The sequence below is a fragment of the Molothrus aeneus genome, chromosome 5 (genome assembly GCF_037042795.1).
Source record: "Molothrus aeneus isolate 106 chromosome 5, BPBGC_Maene_1.0, whole genome shotgun sequence".
NCBI lineage: Eukaryota > Metazoa > Chordata > Aves > Passeriformes > Icteridae > Molothrus > Molothrus aeneus.
This window is the reverse complement of record NC_089650.1, coordinates 20,792,099-20,808,825: the sequence shown is the minus strand read 5'-3', so window position 1 is coordinate 20,808,825 and position 16,727 is coordinate 20,792,099. Positions and strand designations below refer to the sequence as shown.

The 16,727-nt window shown below is 43.0% G+C and overlaps 1 protein-coding gene across 1 annotated transcript; it reads right to left on the bottom strand.

The window, feature by feature from the left end:
* Nucleotides 1-5,351: 5,351 nt before the first annotated feature.
* On the bottom strand, nucleotides 5,352-16,268 carry RBX1 (ring-box 1). The gene is made up of 5 exons (XM_066550763.1): nucleotides 16,138-16,268; nucleotides 13,770-13,848; nucleotides 8,132-8,202; nucleotides 6,816-6,901; nucleotides 5,352-5,531 (listed from the first exon to the last, which is right to left on the bottom strand). The coding sequence occupies exons 1-5, from the start codon at nucleotides 16,252-16,254 to the stop codon at nucleotides 5,519-5,521; spliced, it is 366 nt and encodes a 121-aa protein (XP_066406860.1). The 5' UTR covers nucleotides 16,255-16,268; the 3' UTR covers nucleotides 5,352-5,518.
* Nucleotides 16,269-16,727: the final 459 nt, after the last annotated feature.

Here is a 16,727-nt window from a genome sequence, read left to right as displayed (position 1 = left end):
ATTTCAATGCATCCAATACAACTGTGATGAAGAGACTGCTCCAACAGCATATCACTTCTCTACGTGAGTGGAGAGAAGATGAATGTCCTTTTTGATCTGCATTGAAAATGGTGTCTTCTAGGACATGGGAGAGGAAGGAGGATGAAAAGGATATTAGGCAGGCTGTATCTCAAGAGAAGAAAACTCCCTTTAATCCCCTTCCCAGCAAATAAACATCAATTTGAGATCCAGCACAGGAAGTTGAAGAGGACATGGAGAGTAAGAACAGCACAATCAGAAGAAAAGCACACATTCTCAAGAGCACCATCAGAGCACTGGCACTTTGCATTCCCATCCCATCCCTACCATGCTGGTACATTTGATTCCTTTCCAGAGGAAACTGCTCTGTTGTGTTCCTGGTTTATATGTTGGAGCAGTGAGGTCAGGATTACCTTTCATGCAAGGACAAAGAAATCAGGTGACGGAGCCATATTCACAGTCATATGTAAAGAAAAGGCAGCAAACAGGCAAATTCCAGACTGCTGCAGTGGAGTGGGTAAATTCTTCAATGCAACAGGCAGTGGTGCATCCCCACACTCAGATTCAGCTTCTCCAAAATCACCCCACAATCAGATTCAGCTTCTCCAAAATCAGTTGGTGCTAATTTCCAATTTCCAATGGACTTTTAAATCAAACCTCAAATGCCTTTTTTTTTTTTTTTTGCTTTTGCAAACAGGACATTGCTGGGTACGGCAGGATGCAAAGACCTGGCAAGGTACCCCTTTTGTGTCCAATGGAGAGAGGCTGGAAAGCTGCTAAAAAAGGGAAAGAACAAGCCAATGCCCTGTTGTTGTGAAGGAGTCAAGTAGCAGAGAGACAAAACAGAACTTGCAGCACCTTGGCTTCTGGGATTTAATGCAATGTCAGCCCAGGTGAGCCCAAAATCACCCAACTAACCTCCTCCCTCAGGCTGCAGAGGAAGGGCACCACTGGTACCTTGGATCTCCATGGGAACCATATCAGAGAGAGGGGAAATAAAAGAGGAGAGCAGAGAACAGACCAGAGTGAGCAGCAGGGAATGGGGAGAGGGCGGTGGTGGGGTGAGGGGCATGTGGAAACCATCCATGCACCAAGGTGTCCTGTGGTGAGCAATAACAGGCTTACTGTAAAGCCTGCTGCACTGGGGAGGAAAACTGAGCAATGTATGGAGCCTCTGATGGGGAATGGTGTGTTTCCTCACAGCAGATTAAACCAGCAGCAATATTGGCAGAGGGAGCTTGTGAGGAAAAGCAAAAGCAGGCAAGAAGAGCTTGCTCTTCCCACAGGTTTTGTGGGGAGAAGGTGGTGAGCAAAGCAGGGAGACAAAGGATGTTTCTCTACACCCATCCTCCTCTTCCCCTCCAGCCCCCAGAGGAACCTGCATTAGGAAAATACCCTCAGCAGTGTCACCTCCTCCTCTTTTTCTCCAGCCATGGCCTGGGAATCTCTAGGCAGTGATGGCTGTCACCCAGACTGGGGTGAGCAACCTGGGGTGCCAGTGTCTCCTCCTACAGTGCCAAGGAGCTCATCCCCTTGATGGATAGCAAAGCAGCTGACATAGGGCAGAAGGATGGGAGCTCATGGCGGTCCAGGAGAGGGCTGGCAGTGTGCTGGCCATGCAACACTTCACAGGCATCAACTCCACACCCTGCAAGTGCCTTTCTGCTGTTCCATGACAGCACCACATTATTGCAGGCCAAATACAATGGGAGATCACCCCCACATTGACAAAGGGATGGGCTTGTGTTCTTCATCAAGGGTGGGCCCCATCTTCCAGAACACCTCCTTGCCTGCCTGACAATGGGAGCAACACAGAGACTTAGTCTTGGTCTCTGCCTGTGCCCATCTCTGAGTTATCTTCTCCCCCTCCCCCATTCTTGGCTGCTCCTTTTAACTCAAGGAATGAAACTCCAGGCAGAGTCAGTCAGGGAAGTGGAGTTACTGCCAATCTCTGCCCTGATGCCTTTGGAGGAGGCAGTTTTTTAGAAATAGTGCAGATCTTCCCAAGTGGGTGCTCCCCTCCTGGAAGCTCAGCTCTCTGCCTCACAGGCTTTGCTGCAGCTCACACACCACCAGTGCTGCTTAGCTCATCTTCACATCAGCTCTGCTGACATGGCCCCAGACCACTTGGGAATGCCATCAGTTTCTTTATGAGGAGATGGTGGGAGAAGGATGACAGCTGCAGGCCCCTTTCTTACTTGCACGCAGACAACGCCACACTCAAAGGTGTATTTTCTCACATGTGGCTGGGGTTTCACCCTCACACCTGACCATAGAGAAGTGGGAGCACCTCCTGGGGCTCCCCTGCAAGGGGTATTTGCACAAAACCACACAAAGCAATTGCAAAGCTTCCTCATCCCAGCCCAAACAGCTGCATCTCCACAGATACTCCCTCCTTATCTGACTGTGGCAGGAGGACATGATGATGAAGTTCACTCCATAGAGTGTTGCTACAAATCTGGAAAACTGGTTGAGGCTTCAGCCATTTTTCTCAGACATCAGGCATTTTTCAACCAGCAGACTCCTGACAGCCTGGCATTTTTTAAATGTACAGTCTGTAGTGATTTTGACAGGAAAATTCCCATCCATCCCCTCCTATTGCCACACAGCCCAATGTGCTGTGTCATCCTGGCGTCACATTGTCCTGATTCTGGCATCTTAAAGCAAGACCACTGAGGGATTTAGCACACGAGGCACAGCCAATGCCATGCAGCACCTGCAGCTCATTGTCTCCTTTGCAAAAGGCAGAGAAGGAAGTCACTGTCTGGTCATTTTGGCTGCTCTCTGCCATGGGCTGCTCAGCAATGCAGCCTGCTTCAGCTGACAGACTTATAGAAAGAATCAGAAAAGTCAAAATTACCTTCTGCTCCGCAGCAGGTCTACCAGTGATTTGTTTTTCTCTAAGCCAGGCAGCTGCAGGATACACTGTTCTCTGCAGTTTTAACTGTCATTCTCTCCTGATTTTATTTTCAAATCCACAGTTCAAATGCATTCTTCATTTATAGGAAGGGCAAATGACACTGACATGGTCTTTTCTCTCCTGTGCACCTATCTTCCCCACATGATACTTAAAAATGTGCCCTATTCCTCCTTTTTCCCCAAGAAGCTCTCTGTATTTTGCAAAAAGGAGAAGCTGTAGTCAAAAATGGTTGTTGCTACAGGAAAAAAGGCAGTGGGAATAAATGGGCTTTCTCCCACATCTAGCAGAGGTGGAGAGGCTGAACAGTAAGTTAGGACAGAGTGAGACCAGCCCGAGCAAGCAAACATTCCCTGGGGAAACGGGGCACTGTGTGCCCTTGGATAAAAGAGATCTCTTGTACCTTCACCTGGTGCTGCCTGTGCCACACAGCTTCTCTCTGAAGCTTTTCCTTGTCTCTCCAAGCATAAGCCTTAATTCACTACAGAAAACAGAGCTGCAGGCAGCCCTGTGCTGCAGCAGCCATGGCCCATCACCTGTGCAGCAGGGGAAGTGGCAGCAGGGCCACTGCAACCAGCAGCAGATGAAAAAGGATTTTCTTTCCTGGCCATGTAAGCAGTTGGTGCTTTACACTGTATTTTTCCATTTGTGAAAACCAGGTTTGGGACAGACATTACAAAAGCGTCTGAAATCAAATTTAACAGAGTTTTACGCACTGCAGCAGAGCAGAGTTTCAAAGGGTGTTTAGGGGTGAGTGCCTGTAGCCAGCCATTTGGAGGGTACATTAAAAAAAAAAAAAGACAATAAAAAACACCAAATCCCCTTGTCTTTCTGCAGGCACAGCCTTAAGCAAATGCACACAAAGCCACAGAGGAGAGGAAAACGTTTCTGTCCCCAGCTAAAACAAATATGCCCAGGGCAATATGCACAGATGAAAGAGGGATGAATCAGAACGATGTAGCTGGACCCAAAACAAAGTTCTCAAGGATATAAATTGGTGAGCATCTGGGTACCAGGTCCTGAAAAACCAAACACTGCAAACAAAATGGACAATCAAGACCAGGGACATCTGACATTTCCCTCATCTTGACAGGACATTAAATAGGAGTTCAAATTTCAGGGAATGGCATTTAACCTGGGATTTAACGGGGATCCCCCGTTGCTTGGGTGAATACTTTGACCACTGTTGAGATCATCTTCCCCCCCCTCTTCTGTTCCCTTCCTGCCTCCATCACCAAAACTACCTGACAAATCCAGAATAAACTTTCTACCAAGGAACATGGTAAATAAACTGTCTAGCTATAAACTCTTCTAGTCCTACTTGTTCCTGTTTTCTTCTTAAGGGTGGAAAACAGTGAGCCATATCATTTCAGAGCAATGACACCAACTGATAAAATAATCCTGACATTTGCTTGCTGCAGATTAGAGAAAGCCCCAGCAATTACAGAAAACCGCAAGTTTTGGTTCTCTCAATGGCCATCTTTAGCCCCTATCACTACAGTACACTAATGTTTAACATCAGCTATCAAATTTCCCATCCTCAGTAACTAGCAAAAAAAATGGCATCCAAAGATGGCATCATGAATAGTCAAGGACAGAAATCTACCATGTCTAACACTGCTGACATAAAGAGGCAGCCTTTTGTAGCAGGAAGAATTTCTTGGATGCTGTTTCAGTTCCCAGCATCTGCTGAGGCTGTTGACATAGAGGGCAAAATTTGATGCAGTAGGGATACCAGGCCATTTGGCAGAGGAGACACCAAACAGAACATTATGTAGTTTTCAAAGGAATGATTTTTGGCCAGTTGGACTTGAACTGGGAAAAATACCACTAGAAAGCAAATAAAGAATTGGTTTGCTTATATACTGCTTACTTTTAGTTTTCCAGCCAGTCTAGCACATGAATTTCCTGAGTTTACTTTCACTCAACACATGAAAGCACTTTATGAACACTGACAAAAAGTGACATCCCATTTCTGTTCCCCAAATCTAAACAGCTGGAACCGGGAAGTTAGTGAAAATTTCCTCTGCAGGGAAGGTGGTCCAGTCAAACTCAAGAGTAGAAGTGAGAGAATAGTTTCTAATGATGACACAACCCCTAATTGTATAGATCATCATTTCAACTCTGCTCTAATAAAGCATGTCCACACAAAAAGCTATTTGCATAAACTACTCTTAGCCAGGCCATGTCCTGCACCCACTGCACTACACAATGGAGCTTAACACCAACCTCAGTGAGCCAAAGGTGTGGTTCTCATTTGTGTGGGAGTAGAACCAAACTCACAGTCAAAAGCCTGGCACAGCAAAAAAGAAGCACTCCCCAGCTAAAGAGTTAAGCTTAGTTTAAGTCCCCGGTCTGCAGATAATTCTCCTCCCTCATGCTCTGACTGCCCGCTCCTGAACACAAGACAAAAAACTTTGACAGGAAGCTCCAGCAGGACTTTATTCAATGGTATACAATAGGAAGAAATTAGCATGAAAGAGAAATTGTATACATTACTGACTTTCCAAGTCACTAAAACAAACCCATGGTGACAAGAATAACTGAGTTCGATGACATAACAAGAAGCGTGGGACCATCTCTCTAGTGTCCATACCTGCAAATAGATAATATGTTAATGCTCTTTTAAAAATTACAATTCATAGGAGTGCTGGTCTAGGTGGATTTATTTTCATTCTACCAGAGCATAATTAACATATAAATGGGTGAAATACTATTAAGGAAATCTTAGGAAGTTCTCCACATTTCACTTCCCCTAAAAATCTACCCAGTTAGAAGAGAGCCCATGTGGAGAGATCTTGGTATCAGTTATCTTTTGCCCTGAATCCCACTTCAAATATATCTGGCATAAGGCAAGATCAAAATTTGTCACAGCCCCAGACTGAGCACAAATCAGAAAATATTAATTCATGTCTCTGTTTCTCATCATGCTGTCCATGCAATATGAAGTGATCAGCCAGACAACATGGACTCAGTTTTCATTGTGTGTTCAGGAAAACATCTTAATATCAAAAACATGGTACTTCAGTTGTCATGTCAATGATGATTTGCACAACCGTCTACCAGAGCCCAGACACAATTCTCAATAGTTATAATACCTGTTTTGCTTTTTTTCAGTCTGGACTCTGACAAGAATTTTTTTTTAAAGTGGTTGGGGAGAGGAACAATCTGAGTTAAGACTATTAGATTAATCTTACAGTTAAGATTACTAAATCAATGGTGCAGAATGAAGGAAGTGATAGGCAAACTTCCTAACTATTCTCAATGAACAATTACTTCTCAAAATATGACTATCCCTCAAAAAGCCATTCTTGGATCTTCTACTACTATTCTTGACAGGAAACCTTTAAAAAACATTATAAAACAAACAATACAGCAATTATAAATAAATGGACCAAAGCTGCAGGAATGGCTACATGGACACTTGATTTCCAGATGCTAGGAAATCAGCTGTATTAATCTCTGAGGCTATGAGAGTTATAAAACAAATCATCAAGATAACAGAGGGACCCAATAAGATCCCTGGCACCTCAGCAGTAATACTTTGGAACCCAAGCAGCTGAATTCAGGTCATCCTCTAAACCCAAATTGCTCTTGCAGCAGCACACTATTCACCTGAGACTCTACTTCTAGCTTATTCCATTTCTCTCCTGCTCTCCATTCTTTAGAGAGAATGTCAGTAGAAATCACTACTTTTTAACAGCTCCTACATAGCCCACAGCTGCTTGGACTCCCTTCAGAGCTCACTTAGAACCAGGCGACTAAGGAAAGAACCTCTCTGAACAGCAACCATGCCCTCAGACACATCAATCTGATACTGATCATTTATATTTCCAGGACAAGTGGACTTTTCACCTTGCAATCTGTGCAGGATACGTACTTTTGGAACTCCCATTCCCTGTTGTCCAGCGGACATACTTGGCGAGTTTTGAGCCAGCGAGAGATGCAGTGGAAATGGAAAGCGTGCTGGAAGACAAAGTGCAGATCACATCATTTCAGAGTGTATGAATGCACCTCAATGCAAAAACTACCACTGAAAGCATCACAGGAAGAAGAGAGTTTGCAGGCAAAGGTGGGGACGACTGATTAGTCAATTAGCTGATAAACACCAAGGAATTGATCCACATTTTCAGAGAGGAGGAAACATTAGTGAAACGGCAGCAGGGAGCCCGTTCCACAGTGCATACAGTGGCAACTGACTGACTTCTAATGAAGGAGGGAGTGCAGAGTTTTAGCAGCTGCCAAAATTGGCAGAGCAGATGCTGATAAGAAGCATAATCAGAAAGAAAGGAGAGGATTTCAGAGTGAGTAGCAGGGATGACATGAATGTATATATGCTGAAGGAAGCTTTCTGTCAGTTTGCAGAAGATAACAGAGCCTGAAGAAAAAGGAATTTGCAAAATTAGAAAAAAACCCACCCTAATTTATGTATTTGATAAGGGCAACTGTTCTCCTACCCCATACAGCTACTTAAAACCAACGTTCCACTTGTGGTCACTCTCACACACAACAACATAATTTTGACATTAGAATATCCTGACATGGTTTAAAATTTTGCCCTTGTCCTCTGCAGACAGAATTGCAACATTTATGGTCCTGTTCCAGCATTGTCACGCTGTAACTCAATCCCATAGCACAGTAAAGATGGGATTGAGGATCAGGAAGTTATTCCACTATGGAATAGTTTATTTTCCAACTCAGGCCCAGGCTAGCTAAGAGGTATTCAAGTTTGGAGTTAACATGCTAGTGGGACCAATTGATTTGATCTTCCCCCAAAACTGGAAGGAAATCAGCTGGTTACCCCAGACTGACTCTTTGAATTAGCCTGCACACAGACAAATCAAACAGGCTGACATCCAAGTTAATCTATTAGTGGGGCAAAGGAAAAGGTGCAACTTCTACGTAAACCATGATCAGGAAAATCATGCTCTATTATTCCTTAAAAAAAAAAAAAAAATATATATATATATATATTGAGGCTTATCTTCCTCCCTTTGCTTCTTTGTCTTATTAGATCTCTCCATCTTTCACTTTTTTCTCTCTCTCCTTTCTACATTCTAGCAAACATAAGGACTTTAAAATTCTTATTTCTGGTGGATTATGTGAAACATGCTACAGAACTGATTCTGTCTCACATCTTCAAAAAAGGAGGATAGCATCACCCCACACAAGGTCCACAACAGAAGTTTTCCTTACATTGCAGACACCCCATGCAACTGTGCACTCCTCAGAGGTAGCCGACGCTTGGTTGGCTTGACATTCTATGCCTGTGGAAATAAAGATGGAACAAATACACACAGCAGTTGAAGATGTACATGTACTAACTGGTAGATTCCTTCATAATAGCAAATGTAGGCAGGAGAGGAGGAGCTCTTTTGTGGTGTTTAACACACCAGAAAGTATCAAGAGCTATGGTTTAATGTGCACTGTTTTTCCAAAAGTATCATTTCAAAATATTCTTAATCCTGATTTCCTCCTTCCTCTACTTTTTTAGTATTCCAAAGTTCCAGAGGGCAAGAATACATAACTCATCTGCTGGCAACATGTGTTTGTTTTCCAAATTTCAAGGATAAAGATTTTAATTTTTTCCTCTTGTGTTCACAGAGATGTCTTTTGATGATGAGTTGACATCTTAAACTTCTTTTACCCAGGTTTCTCTCAATAGAACTTCTTATATGTTCCTGTCAGACATTATGTACTTTATTTGCAAATTAATTTGCTTGTGTAATGCTGGAGCTTGCCTGTGTTTATTGTATAGTCTTGTGAAAGGTAAGTACATCCCAAAAATCCACAATAGGAAATACAGTATGATTTAGATAGGAAATACAGTATGGTTTGGACATTTTATACCTTGGAGCTGAGTTCCCAGGAGGATCCTCAACCCTAACTTTTTATGAGTTTGGATTGTGTTTTGGGCTTTTGTGTCAGATAGTGTAGATGAAGGAGATGAAAAAGAGTGAGGTAAGAAAAACAACACTGAGAAAATAAATCCTACAAGCCAGTTCTCCATTCTAAGGCCCAAACAAATCACTTCTGCTCCAGTTTAAGAATAAACTTCAGAAGAAAAAAAGATTTTTCCAACTCCTCCACCATCAGCAGCACAAACCTGTAAGACTAACATTTTACTTCTTGTTAAAGGATGCCTTTTTTAGGAGTCAAGCCCAAATGATTTAAAAAGATCTGCTGATAGATGATCAGCTTAGAACTGAATACACGGGTTTGCTGCTTTCTTGTTTTGCAGATTTTTTTTTCCCCTGGCAAAGAAGATGTCTGAACGAGCTCCAATTCTCTGTTCACTCTTTGTGTGCTTGAATATGCTTAGAGGAAAAGGAATTTGATTCACCAATTAAAGATTAAAAAACTTCCAACCCCACAGGTTTGGCTGAAAAATGTGATCTCTACTTGTTCTGTCCCTTTCTTCCCTTTCTCCATTTTCACTCTTTTCAGGTGTGGAGGTGCACAAAATAAAAAAAAAAATGCCCATTTTTTCTGAGATGCAAGAGATGTCAATTGATCTTGGTCATGAGGAACTACTCAAAACAAGAATGATGTCTAAAGAAACTCAGTAGCAACAGCTGTTCTGCAAGATTTGAGTGAACCTGTAGTTATCATATGGTTTACATCAAAGATATGATATACCACAGCAGGAAGTCCAAAGCTCAATCCTTTGCCTCACTATAGAAGAAAACAAAATCCAGTACTTCAGTCTTAATTCCCAAATCTTTCAATACATACAGCAATAAATCTAAATCTGATTGAGAATATGGAAGGTGCTCAAGACCCTCGAAGAACTTAAATTACTTTGGATACTTGTATAAAATTCTACACCTGAGATCTTTGCAACAATTTCACTGTTACTGCAGTATGGACTCATGGTCATGGGGCATAGTATGTTAACTTTTAAATATCTGGTCAGTGTCAGTACAGTAATTGATCATGGTGAGAAGATGAGTTGTAGGAAAAGATGAGGAAATTATCTGAAGGAAAAAAGTCGAAGAGCAAGCAAAGTTTAACTCGGAAAGCCTCTGCTGAAAGCAAGGAAAATACTCCAGCACACAATATGCTTATCTTGTTTCTTCTCTTTCCCTGCTAGAAACAAAATATTGGGCATATTAGACATGAAGTCCATCTAGCCCATTTTTTATGTCATTTTACCTTTTTTTTTTTGTCTCTCTAAAAGGCCCTAACGTTAGAGCTGCATGAACACAATTTTTAATTTTCAGGATTGTAAGGACTCTGTATTTTGCCTGGGAGTAAGAAGGAAGAAAGATGGTTTAGGTAAGGAAAACAAGCACCACTGCCATTCATTTCAGTGTCACTGAAACTTTCACTGACAAACCTAAACTTTCACTGACAGTCTAAAGCATGACAGTCCCAAAAGTTTAAGAGGACAGATGAACTTTTGTGGAAGTGCCTGAGGAGGAGTCCTCTGGTGGTGATGGAAAGCCCTTCCAACAAGACACCCGAGTTTAGCTCCCTCATCAAACTCACTGGAGACTACTGCCAGCACTGCTACCTTTGACTACCAAAAAAGGGCTTCCCAAAAGCTGAAGCACTTTCTGGTCTTCTGCTTGCTTCATTTCAGAAAAGGAAAATATATCAACAAATAAAAAATAAATTAAATACATGGACAATCTCCATCCTTGAATGAAAGCTGATGATCCTGGCTCTTGAAAGAAAGAGAAGCTATTTACCATCTGCTGACCCAAAAGAAGTTGTAAAAGTGAGATAGTAACAGGTACTGGAGGAATACTGAATGACTCTTCTGTTGCCTTGCTTTTGACAGAGTATCTGCAGGTGAGGACAGAAAGAGACAACTAAAACCTGAAATACCTGAAAATAATTGTGAAAGGTGCAATGGAAGCATTTCAACTGAGGGAGTTGTGGAAATGCATCTTATAAAATGGCAGCTTCTGAATCTTGGCATTGTAAGAACCAACCCACTTCCTATGTGTTTTCTATTGCAGAAATCACCTGTCTATTTACACATCAAGAAATAAATACAAACCCATTCCATCTAATAAACATCCTGAGATTTTTTCTCTGGATTCTATGCAACATATCTATCTTTGTGAAGCTGGATTCATGGTACTTGGCATGCTACCATCAAAGCAAGGGGACAGTATTTTGATGGCACATTTTACACAGTTCAAAGCTATACAGGTCATCTTACTACAATAAGACATTACACATTTTAGACCAGAAGATAATCCAATATACTAAACAAACTGTTAAGACTCCCCAACTTACTATGTTGCAGTGACAACATCAGAGAGCAAGCCTTTGAAGAAAGACTAAAGTAAAATCTCAACAGAACCTGTGTCTTTCCAGAGAAGAATTAAGCCAAAACACTGAAAATCTACTCATCCCTTCTGTACACTGAATACAAACCAAACTGAGGGCAGGGGGATCCTTTGAATCACATTATTACCAGTCATAAGGCACATGCATGGGGAGAACTGCATGACACCTTAGCATTGATGCCTGCCTGACTTTACAACATTAACAAACTTTCACTACCACGGCTGGCATTACTTATCACTCTTCTAATGTTTTCCCATTCTAAGTTTCTTTTTGTGGCTAGGAGTGGGAGACAATTATATCCTGCATTTTATCAAATCAAATCTTGTGCTGTTCTTCTCTGCATATTCTATTAATTTTTTCTCAATTTGCCATCACTTCACATCTTATGTCTGAAAATCTAATTAAAGGAGTTTTTAACAACATTAATGATCTGTAACAAGGAAGTAAGCAAATCCAGAGCCAACACTGATCTCAGAATACCAATTTAGATATGCCTTCTACTCTGTATGCTGTCAATTTTAGTCTGTCATTTGCAGTCCAGGCTCATAACATTGCTCATACCAATTAATAACATGTTATGCTTGAGCAACTCAAAAAGGAAAAAAAAATTACCTATGCCTTTTTCCTTTACTGTTTTTCCTAGTCTACCTATATGCTCTCAACCCCCACACACATATTGGTAGGGCTTTAAAAAATATTTTAAAAAGAACTGATAAACAAAATTTATTACTCAAAAATAGCACTTGTCCATTCTCCTTCCAACTCCTCCACACCTCTCCTTCATCCCATATGTCCTATTTGCTATTTATAAAAAAAAAAAAACAACCAGCAAATATATGAGACTGTATTTGGTCTGTCATGGGAGGTGCAATTAATTTTGAGGCAGATTGATAGAATGAAATACACCAGCATCTCCTATCTTAAAATACATGCCTCTTATGATTAATAATTATTTTGAATTACAGGATTTTATATATTTATTCTATACATTAGTAAATTCTATAAATGCAACTTATGTTCTAATAAGTCTTTGAAATTCCATTTGCCTGTCAGCAAAATGCTTTTCTCTCTAATACATTATAAACCTGAGAGACTAAGCAGTAGTCCAATGTCCACCTTCTTTAGAAACTTCTTTCCAAGACAGTACAGGCTAGAGACACTTCAAAGGGGGAAATCTTTACATTAAAGAACCTCAATTTATTTCATAATCCCTGCTCTTTTTTGTGTTATCATTCCCTGTCTAATAACCAAGAATAACCTGAAGCATGGATAGGCAGTAACTGGCTCAAAATGCAAACATACCTATCCCCAAGAAGAGAAGTGAACCTGCTTAACCCATGTTCAGACCAGTGTGTTATTAATGTTTTCTCTTTATTAAAAAAACCCAACCAAACAAACAAAAAAACCACCAAACAAAGCTTCTGAAAGTAATTTCGTAATTATTGTTTAAATAAAAATCAGGTACATCCTTCAGTAGCTGTTCCTATAATCTGAAGTCTCATTTATCTGAAGTGTTTAATTTCCATACAGTCTTATTGACAGGAAGTTGCCAATAGTATTGGTTCCAAGGGTGTCCACACAAAACCAAAGTGCAACAAAACTATTCCATGGGATCAGGACAGGCCATGCCCAGGCACTGTGTTTGGACCTGGGCTTGTTTTGGGCAGTTCCACTAGCCTCACATTTTAGGAATATAGGCAAATTTCTATCTGGGGTAGGCTAAAGGGTCTTCTGTCCCTCATGATTGAAACAAGATAGACAGTTATGGTGTCAACAGTACTTTGTCATTTTTGAGAAAAAAATAAAGGGTTTGTACTCATTACCAGTACTCTAACAGACTGAAAACAGTGACTTCATGCATACAGACCTATTTCATGATAGAAATGAACCATCAAGATTGTACAGAAAAAAAAATTAAAATCAAATCAATACTAACAATGTATTGCTTTTTATTTCGGCATTTGATTACTCTCCTTTGTAAGTGAACAAATAATTCTCGAGGTGGCTACAAAATTCCCCCTACTATAACATGTACTAAGTTAGTTAGGCAAGGTAGGTTTTATAGAATGAGGAGTCAAATTAATTTGCTGGTCCATGCCTTTTCTTGCCAGACACAGACACAGAGAGTGTTACAAGACTTCATCTTAATGAGTGTCATAGAGAAGTTGACACTTGTAGCAACCTCCCCAACTTTGACATATAATACCTTCCTTTGTATGCAATGCCTGTCAACCCTGAATAATTTCAGTTCCTCTTTATTATTACTCCTGTTCTCCTTTGTTGTGTTCAAAATACACTCAGCAGCATCATGTCTGTTGATCTGGCATCAAGAGATCCTACCCTTTACAAGAAAAGGGTGAGGAAGAAGGAGTATGGTGATAGAGGTCACAAAAATAGATTATGAGACTTTAGCATTACATAAAATACAGATCAGCAGAAGAATTAGTTACTATGTGAAAGCTCTGCTGAGTTATATCCTCAGCTGGGGTAATTTCAGCTGTTCAAACTGTGTCCCTCCCCATTTACTTACACAGATCCATAATGTGGTTTCTGCAAATGGCACAGTTATCAACCACAATGTCCCATGCCCACAGAGCCACGGCGTTCCACTGGAGAGAGGGGGAGAAAAGAAAAACAGTTGTGATTCAATTTACACTGGACAGAAATCCTCACTATTCTTCATGATGCCATGTACTTTTTGAAATAGAAAATCTGGGATATTTAAAAAAAAAAACAACTTAGAAGTCCAGAGTAATTCTTCACCATGAGTTCAGGTTACTAGGAAGCAGTGGTACAAATCTCACAGAAACAATGGCTCCTTCCCACTTCAAAAAGCAGGTAACTCTCACAGTCCCCCTACCCTTTTTTTTTTTTTTTTTTTTTTGGTGAAACAAATGCAAACATCTGGATTTCTATTCAAGATCCACTGGAATCCAATGATGCAACAATGCATCAAGCCAAATCCTAATAGGAAAGGACAGCCCCTTGGAGAAGGACCAATTCAGATGCCATTTTTGTTAAGAGGAATTCCCATTATTTGTGGCAGTTCTTCTAGTAATCACCCTTCAAAGCAGTTGGGGTCAAGAACTAAATCTCTAATGCTACTCTCCACTGACTCCTGAAAAATCTTCCCTACCAACAACCTATCAGCAAGGCTGGATATAAAAACTTCAAAGTACTACCAATCAACCTTTCAAAGACTTACTTTATGCATATAAAAAAGTAATAGCACTGTCCCATGCTACTTCAGGGGAAGGGTTTGAGGATTTGAGGGCAAGCTATGCAGAAAAATATAGTACCTTTTTATTCTTCCAGACAAAACCCATAATGAGGTCTTCTGTAAACTCATTAAATAAATGAACCTGCCTTCAACATCCAAAGCAATCCACTGGTAATCAAATAATCTTCATTTACTACTTAAGTAGTATAGATTTTTTCCCCCTTACATTTTCTCAGTATATATTTGCACTGACTGTACTATAGTAAATCTTCTCTACTCTGCTCCATTTCCATCTTAATGTTTTCATTGCTTTCCCTCAGTTTGGGACACTAAAGAAGGACCACTGAGTTCCAAGTATTGATATAAAAAGTAGTCACAATACTACCAGATCTTTTAGGACATACACCAGTAGTGATCTCATTTTTCTTCCCAGACTTCCAACTTCAAGTCTAGCTGGCCTTTGGCCTCCCATTCATCTCTCATGGACTTCATCCATACTTCAAGTCAGCTGAGATAAAAGTTCTCAGCACCCTTATCTCTTCCATACACTCCAGTACTTAATCTCTTGTCCCATTATGGTCTACTCTGATGGCCCACTCACCTGTACTGAGCCACACATGCAACAAAGGTCTTGGTACCTGGCCAGGAAGGAGGAATGCCACTGACACGTAAGTGGTGCCACTTCCTACCACTCTCATTATATTTGTCCCTCATTCCAAAGGACAAGCAATTATGTCACCCAAACACTTTCTTTGGCACAGATCCAGGGGTTTCCATCATCACTGATGGCAGCTGTATTTCAAACAAACTCATCTACAAGCAGAAATCACTGGAAGTGTTTACTGATATTCAGTCTAGGGGCCACTTTTCCTCAAATGATACCTTAGTACAAGCCCACACAATCTAACTCTGCTTCTCTACACCCTCGTAAAGAGCCTCGGACCATCCCCGTGACCCAGCTCACAAACTGGTGGCACTGGACAGGAAAGCGATATTATGGCTGCTCTGAGCGAGGAGGCAAAGCCAGGGTGGCATGAGGACATTTGCTCATTAACACGTTGCTATGGATCGATTTAAATAAGAAGGAGAAAAAACATCAGCCACAGCCATTTGCAGAAAGTATTTTACGCAGCACATGGGGCAGCCCGGGCGGCTGGGCCACAGCAGCCGGGCCAGAGCGGCCGGGGGTGATGGGGGGGCGGAAGCGCTCCAGAGCTGCTCGCCGGCCCGAGCTGCCCAAAGGCTCTGGGTATGGAGTAGCCGAGGCCCGTCGGGGCGGCAGCGTCAGAGGGGAGCGGGCGGCGGAGCCCCGAGCAGGGCACCCCCCGAGCAGCGCATCATCCCCCGGCCAGGGCACCATCCCCCGGCCAGGGCAGCCCCCGGCCGGCACGGCCCCGTCGGTGCTCCTGCTCCCGCCCCCGCCAGCCGCGCCCGCTGATTGGCCAGTTCCCGCTGCACGTGCGGCGGCCCGCCTCAGCCATTGGCTAGGACGCACGCCAGGACTCCCCGCAGGCCTCGCACCGCCCCTCCCACCGCTCCGGTGCGGAACCGGGCGCCCGGCTCCGTAAAGGGAGCGGGAAGTCTCCCCCTTCTCCGTCCCGCTCGCTGGCATCAGGCCGGCCCCAACCCCCTCCATCCCTCCGGAAGCTGCCGGAGGAGCGCGCCGGCGAGACCTCACTTTCTTCACTTCGAAGCGCTTCTTGCCGGCGCCGCTGTTGGTTCCGCTGGGGGTGTCCACATCCATTGCGGCCGCCATTTTGGGTGCGTGAATCGGCCCGTCCGGCTCCGCGCGCATGCGCGGCAGGGCGGGGCAGGGGGGCCGGAGGAGCGGGGGACGCTGGGAGGGGTCATCTCGTGGCCACGCCCCCTCTCGCATGGCGCCGGCAGGTGCGGGTGCTGAGGGCGCGGTCACGTGGGCTCGTTCACGTGGGCGCGCTGCTGAGGGCGGCCGCAGGGGCGGGGCCGCGCCGCAGTTCCCTCATCCCTCTGCCAGCGGTGTGAGGGCTCTGGGCGCCCCGCCTCGCTACAATCCCCTGCGGTTTGCCTCCCCTCCGTCTTCACGTAAGGGGCTTCAGCCTCAATAAACTTCTAACTTGTTTTCGCCCATCGTAATCGAGGTAGGGCGAAGTGGGCCCGGCGGTGTTGCCGCTGTAGCCCTTTGTTCTCCCGCAGTCCAGGTTTTTTTTTTTAAAGGAACATGGAATTGCTGGAGACAGGACGCGCACCTTACGGCATGCGAGTTGAGCTTACAATAGTTACAATCAGCAT